Source organism: Coregonus lavaretus (assembly GCF_964263955.1).
Source record: "Coregonus lavaretus genome assembly, contig: HAP1_SCAFFOLD_4429, whole genome shotgun sequence".
NCBI lineage: Eukaryota > Metazoa > Chordata > Actinopteri > Salmoniformes > Salmonidae > Coregonus > Coregonus lavaretus.
The window spans coordinates 40,423-50,497 of record NW_028159631.1 but is presented as its reverse complement, the minus strand read 5'-3'; the positions used below and the strand labels follow the sequence as shown (position 1 = coordinate 50,497).

The following is a 10,075-nucleotide window of genomic DNA, read 5'->3' as shown; positions in this document are numbered from 1 at the left end:
GGTTGGCCTTCCTCTGGCCCTGCCCGACAAGCCATGGTCTCTCATTGGCTGCCTCCACTCAGCTGCACTGGAGGGGTGGAGCTACGCACCGAGCTGGCCTATGAGACGCTAGCACAGGTAGGGTGGAGGAGCAGGGGGGATCTCAAGTCTCTCTGTTGACTATATGATTGACTACTAAGACAATTATATAAAAAAGTAGTAATAGATGTTATCTTGTATCCTAGTAAGTTAGCTAGCTAGTTGTAGTAGGTAATAGTAGGACTATATGTTGTTGTCTTGTATCATAGTTAGTTAGCTAGTTGTAGTAGTTAATAGTAGTACTATATGTTGTTGTCTTGTATCATAGTAAGTTAGCTAGCTAGTTGTAGTAGGTAATAGTAGGACTATATGTTGTTGTCTTGTATCATAGTAAGTTAGCTAGTTGTAGTAGTTAATAGTAGGACTATATGTTGTTGTCTTGTATCATAGTTAGTTAGCTAGTTGTAGTAGTTAATAGTAGTACTATATGTTGTTGTCTTGTATCATAGTTAGTTAGCTAGTTGTAGTAGTTAAGAGTAGTACTATATGTTGTTGTCTTGTATCATAGTAAGTTAGCTAGTTGTAGTAGTTAATAGTAGGACTATATGTTGTTGTCTTGTATCATAGTAAGTTAGCTAGTTGTAGTAGTTAAGAGTAGTACTATATGTTGTTGTCTTGTATCATAGTAAGTTAGCTAGTTGTAGTAGTTAATAGTAGGACTATATGTTGTTGTCTTGTATCATAGTAAGTTAGCTAGTTGTAGTAGTTAAGAGTAGTACTATATGTTGTTGTCTTGTATCATAGTAAGTTAGCTAGTTGTAGTAGTTAATAGTAGGACTATATGTTGTTGTCTTGTATCATAGTAAGTTAGCTAGTTGTAGTAGTTAAGAGTAGTACTATATGTTGTTGTCTTGTATCATAGTAAGTTAGCTAGTTGTAGTAGTTAATAGTAGGACTATATGTTGTTGTCTTGTATCATAGTAAGTTAGCTAGTTGTAGTAGTTAAGAGTAGTACTATATGTTGTTGTCTTGTATCATAGTAAGTTAGCTAGTTGTAGTAGTTAATAGTAGGACTATATGTTGTTGTCTTGTATCATAGTAAGTTAGCTAGTTGTAGTAGTTAAGAGTAGTACTATACAGTCCATTCGGAAAGTATTCAGACCCCTTGACGTTTTCCACATGTTGTTACGTTACAGCCTTATTCTAAAATTGATTAAAACACAGTACCCCATAATGACAAAGCAAAAACAGGTTTTTAGAAATACAAAACAGAAATATCACATTTACATTAGTATTCAGACCCTTCACTCAGTACTTTGTTGAAGCACCTTTGGCAGAGATTACAGCCTTGAGTCTTCTTGGGTATGACGCTACAAGCTTGGCACACCTGTATTTGGGGAGTTTCTCCCATTCTTCTCGGCAGATCCTCTCAAGCTCTGTCAGGATGGATGGGGAGCGTTGCTGCACAGCTATTTTCAGGTCTCTCTAAAGATGTTAGATTGGGTTCAAGTCCGGGCTCTGGCTGGGCCACTCAAGGACATTCAGAGACTTGTCCCGAAGCCACTCCTGCGTTGTCTTGGCTGTGTGCTTAGGGTTGTTGTCCTGTTGGAAGGTGAACCTTTGCCCCAGTCTGAGGTCCTGAGCGCTCTGGAGCAGGTTTTCATCAAGGATCTCTCTGTACTTTGCTCCGTTCATCCTTCCCTCGATCCTGACTAGTCTCCCAGTCCCTGCTGCTGAAAAACATCCCCACAGCATGATGCTGCCACCACCATGCTTCACCATAGGGATGGTGCCAGGTTTCCTACAGATGTGATGCTTTCCATTCAGGCTAAAGAGTTCAATCTTGGTTTCATCAGACCAGAGAATCTTGTTTCTCATGGTCTGAGAGTCCTTTAGGTGCCTTTTGGCAAACTCCAAGCGGGCTGTCATGTGCCTTTTACTGAGGAGAGGCTTCTGTCTGGTGGAGTGCTGCAGAGATGGTTGTCCTTCTGGAAGGTTCTCCCATCTCCACAGAGGAACTCTGGAGCTCTGTCAGAGTGACCATCGGGTTCTTGGTCACCTCCCTGACCAAGGCCCTTCTCCCCCGATTGCTCAGTTTGGCCGGGCGGCCAGCTCTAGGAAGAGTCTTGTTGGTTCCAAACTTCTTCCATTTAAGAATGATGGAGGCCACTGTGTTCTTGGGGACCTTCAATGCTGCAGAAATGTTTTGGTACCCTTCCCCAGATCTGTGCCTCGACACAATCCTGTCTCGGAGCTCTACGGACAATTCCTTCGACCTCATGGCTTGCTTTTTGCTCTGACATGCACTGTCAACTGTGGGACCTTATATGGACAGGTGTGTGCCTTTCCAAATCATGTCCAATCAATTGAATTTACCACAGGTGGACTCCAATCAAGTTTTAGAAACATCTCCAGGAGGATAAATGGAAACAGGATGCACCTGACCTCAATTTCGAGTCTCATAGCAAAGGGTCTGAATACTTATGTAAATAAAGTATTTCTGCTTTACATTTTTTATATATTTGCTAAAATGTCTTAAAACCTGTTTTCGCTTAGTCATTATGGGGTATTGTGTGTAGATTGATGAGGAACAAATATAATTTAATCAATTTTAGAATAAGGCTGTAACGTAACAAAATGTGGAAAAGGTCAAGGGGTCTGAATACTTTCCGAATGCACTGTATGTTTTTGTCTTGTATCATAGTAAGTTAGCTAGTTGTAGCAGTTAATAGTAGTAATATGTTATATTGTATCATAGTAATAAGTTAGTTAGCTAGTTGTAGTAGTTAATAGTAGTAATATATGTTATATTGTATCATAGTAATAAGTTAGTTAGCTAGTTGTAGTAGTTAATAGTAGTAATATATGTTATATTGTATCATAGTAATAAGTTAGTTAGCTAGTTGTAGTAGTTAATAGTAGTAATATGTTATATTGTATCATAGTAATTAGTTAGCTAGTTGTAGTAGTTAATAGTAGTAATATATGTTATATTGTATCATAGTAATAAGTTAGTTAGCTAGTTGTAGTAGTTAATAGTAGTAATATATGTTATATTGTATCATAGTAATAAGTTAGCTAGTTGTAGTAGTTAATAGTAGTAATATATGTTATATTGTATCATAGTAATAAGTTAGTTAGCTAGTTGTAGTAGTTAATAGTAGTAATATGTTATATTGTATCATAGTAATTAGTTAGCTAGTTGTAGTAGTTAATAGTAGTAATATATGTTATATTGTATCATAGTAATAAGTTAGTTAGCTAGTTGTAGTAGTTAATAGTAGTAATATATGTTATATTGTATCATAGTAATAAGTTAGCTAGTTGTAGTAGTTAATAGTAGTAATATATGTTATATTGTATCATAGTAATAAGTTAGTTAGCTAGTTGTAGTAGTTAATAGTAGTAATATATGTTATATTGTATCATAGTAATAAGTTAGCTAGTTGTAGTAGTTAATAGTAGTAATATATGTTATATTGTATCATAGTAATAAGTTAGCTAGTTGTAGTAGTTAATAGTAGTAATATATGTTATATTGTATCATAGTAATAAGTTAGCTAGTTGTAGTAGTTAATAGTAGTAATATATGTTATATTGTATCATAGTAATAAGTTAGCTAGTTGTAGTAGTTAATAGTAGTAATATATGTTATATTGTATCATAGTAATAAGTTAGTTAGCTAGTTGTAGTAGTTAATAGTAGTAATATATGTTATATTGTATCATAGTAATAAGTTAGCTAGTTGTAGTAGTTAATAGTAGTAATATATGTTATATTGTATCATAGTAATAAGTTAGCTAGTTGTAGTAGTTAATAGTAGTAATATGTTATATTGTATCATAGTAATAAGTTAGTTAGCTAGTTGTAGTAGTTAATAGTAGTAATATGTTATATTGTATCATAGTAATACGTTAGTTAGCTAGTTGTAGTAGGTAATAGTAGTAATATATGTTATATTGTATCATAGTAATAAGTTAGTTAGCTAGTTGTAGTAGGTAATAGTAGTAATATATGTTATATTGTATCATAGTAATAAGTTAGTTAGCTAGTTGTAGTAGTTAATAGTAGTAATATGTTATATTGTATCATAGTAATAAGTTAGTTAGCTAGTTGTAGTAGTTAATAGTAGTAATATATGTTATATTGTATCATAGTAATAAGTTAGCTAGTTGTAGTAGTTAATAGTGTGAAAATGAGGCGACAGACATGGCAGCTCTGCTTCTAGCTCCTGAGCAACTTTGCAGTATTTTTTTGTGTGTGTGTTATTTCTAACATTATTAGCCCAGGAAATGTTTTGTGTTATTACATACAGCCGGAAATAACTTTTGGATATCAGAGCGGCAGTAACTCACCAGCATTACGACCGGGAATACGACATTCCCGAGTTGGATCCTTTGTCTGTACCCCCCAGGGCAATTGAACTGATTCCAGAGGCTGATCCAAAACACCGCCGGCGGAGAAGGGGTATTCGGAGTGGACTTCTAGTCCGACTCAGGAGGCGTGCACACCATCCACCGCTTCCAAGTATATTACTCACTAATGTTCAGCCCTGGATAATAAAGTAGACGAGCTCAGGGCAAGAATCTCCTTCCAGAGAGACATCAGGGACTGTAACATACTCTGTTTCACGGAAACATGGCTCTCTCGGGATATACTGTCCCCGTCCATACAGCCAGCTGGGTTCTCAGTACATCGGAAGAAGAAATTCGGGGATGTGTGTTTCATGATTAACTACTCATGGTGTGATTGTGATAACATACAGGAACTCAAGTCCTTCTGTTCACCCGACCTAGAATACCTCACAATCAAATGCCGAACGTATTACCGCCCAAGAGAATTATCTTTGGTTATAGTCACAGCCGTGTATATTCCCCCTCAAGCCGATACAACGACGGCCCTCAAAGAACTTCACTGGACTTTATGCAAACTGGAAACCACATATCCTGAGGCCGCATTTATTGTAGCTGGGGATTTTAACAAAGCAAATTTGAGGAAAACGCAACCGAACTTCTATCAACACATCGACTGTAGTACTCGCGCTGCTAAAACACTCGACCACTGCTACTCCAACTTCCGGGATGCCTACAAGGCCCTCCCCCGCCCTCCCTTCGGCAAATCTGACCACTCCACAAATGTCTTGTTAACAAACTATAGTTTTGGCAAGTCGGTTAGGACATCTACTTTGTGCATGACACAAGTAATTTTTCCAACAATTGTTTACAGACAGATTATTTCACTTATAATTCACTGTATCACAATTCTAGTGGGTCAGAAGTTTACATACACTAAGTTGACGGTGCCTTTAAACAGCTTGGGAAATTCCAGAAAATGATGTCATGGCTTTAGAAGCTTCTGATTAGGCTAATTTACATAATTTGAGTCAATTGGAGGTGTACCTGTGGATGTATTTCAAGGCCTACCTTCAAACTAAGTGCCTCTTTGCTTGACATCATGGGAAAATCAAAATAAATCAACCAAGACCTCAGAAAAAGAATTGTAGACCTCCAAAAGTCTGGTTCATCCTTGGGGGCAATTTCCAAATGCCTGAAGGTACCACGTTCATCTGTACAAACAATAGTACGCAAGTATAAACACCATCGGACCACGCAGCCGTCATACCGCTCAGACACGTTCTGTCTCCTAGAGATGAACGTACTTTGGTGCGAAAAGTGCAAATCAATCCCAGAACAACAGCAAAGGACCTTGTGAAGATGCTGGAGGAAACAGGTACAAAAGTATCTATATCCACAGTAAAACAAGTCCTATATCGACATAACCTGAAAGGCCGCTCAGCAAGGAAGAAGCCACTGCTCCAAAACTGCCATAGAAAAGCCAGACTACGGTTTGCAACTGCACATGGGGACAAAGATCGTACTTTTTGGAGAAATGTCCTCTGGTCGGGGGTGGCAGCATCATGCTGTGGGGGTGCTTTGCTGCAGGAGGGACTGGTGCACTTCACAAAATAGATGGCATCATGAGGAAGGAAATTTATGTGGATATATTGAAGCAACATCTCAAGACATCAGTCAGGAAGTTAAAGCTTGGTCGCAAATGGTCTTCCAAATGGACAATGACCCCAAGCATACTTCCAAAGTTGTGGCAAAATGGCTTAAGGACAACAAAGTCAAGGTATTGGAGTGGCCATCACAAAGCCCTGACCTCAATCCTATAGAAAATGTGTGGGCAGAACTGAAAAAGCGTGTGCGAGCAAGGAGGCCTACAAACCTGACTCAGTTACACCAGCTCTGTCAGGAGGAATGGGCCAAAATTCACCCAACTTATTGTGGGAAGCTTGTAGAAGGCTACCCGAAACGTTTGACCCAAGTGAAACAATTTAAAGGCAACGCTACCAAATACTAATTGAGTGTATGTAAACTTCTGACCCACTGGGAATGTGATGAAAGAAAGAAAAGCTGAAATAAATCATTCTCTCTACTATTATTGTCACGCCCTGGCTCTGGGGACTATGTTATGTTGAGCCAGGGTGTGTAAGTCTATGTTTAATTTTCTATGTTGGGCTGAGTGACTCCCAATCAGAGGCAACGAGTGTCAGCTGGGTGTCTCTGATTGGGAGCCATATTTAACTGTTTGTCTTGCACTTTGTGTTTTGTGGTTTCTTGTTCCTTTTGGTTGTGTATCGAAGGACTTCACGTTTCGTTCTTTGTTTTGATCGTGTGATCAGTTGAATAAATATAATATGTTCACCCGCAACGCTGCGCCTTGGTCTCCCTCCCTGACGTTCGTGACAGAAGAAACCACCTTAACCAGACCAAGCAGCGTGTTCAGGAGCCATCGCTGGCAGATCTCCGTGGCAACCTCGACTGGATCAAGCAGCGGGACGAGGAGAGAGGATGGACGTGGGAGGAGATGATTGCGAGTCTGGCAAGAGGGAGGAGAGACCCCCAGGAAATGTTTAGGGGGGGGCTCACGACGTCGGGCCAGCAGGTGTACGGGTTAGAGCGGTGCAAAGCGTTGGCAGAGAAGGCCGCCAGGTTAGGGGGGCCACTGGGCACAGAGGAGAGGGAAAGTGTGGAGGCACGGCGAGAGGTACTGGGGTGTGTTACCAGTCCGGTCCGGCCCGTTCCTGATCCCTGCGTGGGGCCAGTGGTGTGTGTCCCCAGTACGGTCCGGCCTGTTCCTGCCATTCCCACCAAGTCAGTGGTGCGCGTCGTCAGCCCGGCCCGGCCTGTTCCTGCCATTCCCACCAAGTCAGTGGTGTGCGTCGACAGCCCAGCCCGGCCTGTCCCTGCTCCACGCACAAAGCCTACGGTGTGCGTCGACAGCCCAGCCCGGCCCGTTCCTGCTCTCCGCACCAAGTCTGTGGTGCGCGTCGCCAGCCCAGTCCGGCCCATCCAAGCTTCCCGCACCAAGCCAGTGGTGTGCGTCGTCAGTCCGGCACGGCCCGTTCCTGCTCTCCGCACCAAGTCTGTGGTGCGCGTCGCCAGCCCAGTCCGGCCCATCCAAGCTTCCCGCACCAAGCCAGTGGTGTGCGTCGTCAGCCCTGTCCGGCCCGTTCCTGCTCTCCGCACCAAGTCTGTGGTGCGCGTCGCCAGCCCGGTACGGCCCGTCCAAGCTCCCCGCACCGGGTCAGTGGTGTGCGTCGTCAGCCCGGTCCGGCTCATTCCTGCTCCCCGCACCAAGTCAGGGGTGCGCTTCGTCAGCCCGGTCCGGCCCGTTCCTCCTCCACGCATCAAGCCAGGGGTGTGCGTCGTCAGTCCAGCACAACCCGTGCCTGGGTCATGTCCGGAGCCGGATCCGCCGCCGAGGCGGAGTGCCCACCCGGTCCCTCCCCTGTTGTGGTTGTTTGGCGCGGCCGGAGTCCGCGCCTTTGGGGGGGGGTACTGTCACGCCCTGGCTCTGGGGACTATGTTATGTTGAGCCAGGGTGTGTAAGTCTATGTTTAATTTTCTATGTTGGGCTGAGTGACTCCCAATCAGAGGCAACGAGTGTCAGCTGGGTGTCTCTGATTGGGAGCCATATTTAACTGTTTGTCTTGCACTTTGTGTTTTGTGGTTTCTTGTTCCTTTTGGTTGTGTATCGAAGGACTTCACGTTTCGTTCTTTGTTTTGATCGTGTGATCAGTTGAATAAATATAATATGTTCACCCGCAACGCTGCGCCTTGGTCTCCCTCATTAGACGATCGTGACAATTATTCTGACATTTCACATTCTTAAAATAAAGTGGTGATCCTAACTGACCTAAAACAGGGAATTTTACTTGGATTAAATGTCAGAAATTGTGAAAAACTGAGTTTAAATCTAGTTGGCTAAGGTGTATGTAAACTTCCGACTCCAACTGTATTCTATTCTACTGTATCTTAGTCTATGCCACTCTGACATTGCTCATCTTAATATTTATAATATTTATATATTCCTTAATTGCATTCTTTTACTTTTAGATTTGTGTGTATTGTGTGTATTGTTGTGAATTGTTAGATATACTGCCCTGTTGGAGCTAGAAACACAAGCATTTCGCTACACCTGCAATAACATCTGCTAAACGTGTATGTGACAAATATAATTTAATTTGATTTGATTTAATGGATGTTGTTGTCTTGTATCATAGTAGGTTAGCTAGTTGTAGTAGTTAATAGTAGTACTATATGTTGTTGTCTTGTATCATAGTAGGTTAGCTAGTAGTAGTAGTTAATAGTAGTACTATATGTTGTTGTTTTGGTATATTAATAGTAATATCTATATATTCTAGGCGACGGAGGGCTACTCTGGGTCTGATATCAGGCTGGTGTGTAAAGAAGCAGCCATGGGACCAGTCAGGAAGATATTTGATGCTCTAGAGAGCCACCAGCAGGGTAAGGAAACAGCCATGAGACCAGTCAGGAAGATATTTGATGCTCTAGAGAGCCACCAGCAGGGTAAGGAAACAGCCATGAGACCAGTCAGGAAGATATTTGATGCTCTAGAGAGCCACCAGCAGGGTAAGGAAACAGCCATGAGACCAGTCAGGAAGATATTTGATGCTCTAGAGAGCCACCAGCAGGGTTACATTATGTCATTTTTAATCAGCTGAAAACTCAGGTATTGACAATCAAGAGTGGAGGGTTGAGTTTGATTTTTAATCAGCTGACCCTAACCCTAACCCAAGAGTGGAGGGTGGAGTTTGATTTTTAATCAGCTGACCCTATGTCACGGTTTCGGCCGAGGCTGCTCCTCCTCCTGGTTCGGGCAGGCTTCGGCGTTCGCCGTCCCCGGAATACTAGCTGCCACCGTTGTATGTTTCGTGTGTTGATTGCTTTGGTCTGTCTGGTACACCTGTGTCTGTTTGTGTCCTAATTACGTGTCCTATAAGTTCCCTGTTTTGTGTTAGTTATATTGTGTGTTGTTGTCCGCGTGTCTTTTGAGCTGCGTGTTTTTGCGCTCTTCATGGTATTTGTTTTACGCATGTTGCGTACTGTTTCTCGCCTCTGTATTTTCGAGGTCGTGTATGGATTATTGTACACTTTACTAATAGTAAAGTTTGTTGGACTAAACCTCTGTGTCCTGCGCCTGACTCCTCATCACATCGGTACCATACTGACACCCTAACCCTAACCCAAGAGTGGAGGGTTGAGTTTGATTTTTAATCAGCTGACCCTAACCCTAACCCAAGAGTGGAGGGTTGAGTTTGATTTTTAATCAGCTGACCCTGACCCAAGAGTGGAGGGTTGAGTTTGATTTTTAATCAGCTGACCCTGACCCTAACCCAAGAGTGGAGGATTGAGTTTTTCAGAAGCACTCAGCTGTGTGCAGTAGGTCTCCTGCTGGGGGTTGAAAAAACGATGCCGATTTAACATGTAGAATCATCTGGAAATGAATAGAAAATGACGGCCGAGGTGATAGGACGGCTATCCGTTGCTAATAACCTTTACCATAGCAACCTCCCCTCCCTCCTCCCCCTACAGAGAGCTGCAAAATGCCTGTCATTCACCTGGAAACCGTGACAACAGAGGACTTCCTGGAGGTGATCGCTCACACCAAACCCTCGGCCAGGAACCTTACAGACAAATACACCGCCTGGGAGAGAGAGTACGAATCTGTCTGATACCTGGGAGAGGGA

General features: G+C 42.4%; 1 protein-coding gene across 1 annotated transcript; it reads left to right on the top strand.

The window, feature by feature from the left end:
- Positions 1-12: 12 nt before the first annotated feature.
- LOC311122619 (katanin p60 ATPase-containing subunit A-like 2) lies at positions 13-10,060 on the top strand (the record flags this gene model as incomplete). The annotated part of the gene is made up of 3 exons (XM_084196960.1): positions 13-117; positions 8,729-8,831; positions 9,921-10,060. Coding segments are annotated over 3 exons (348 nt in total), but the record flags the coding sequence as incomplete, so codon positions are not given.
- Between the last annotated feature and the right edge of the window lie 15 nt (positions 10,061-10,075).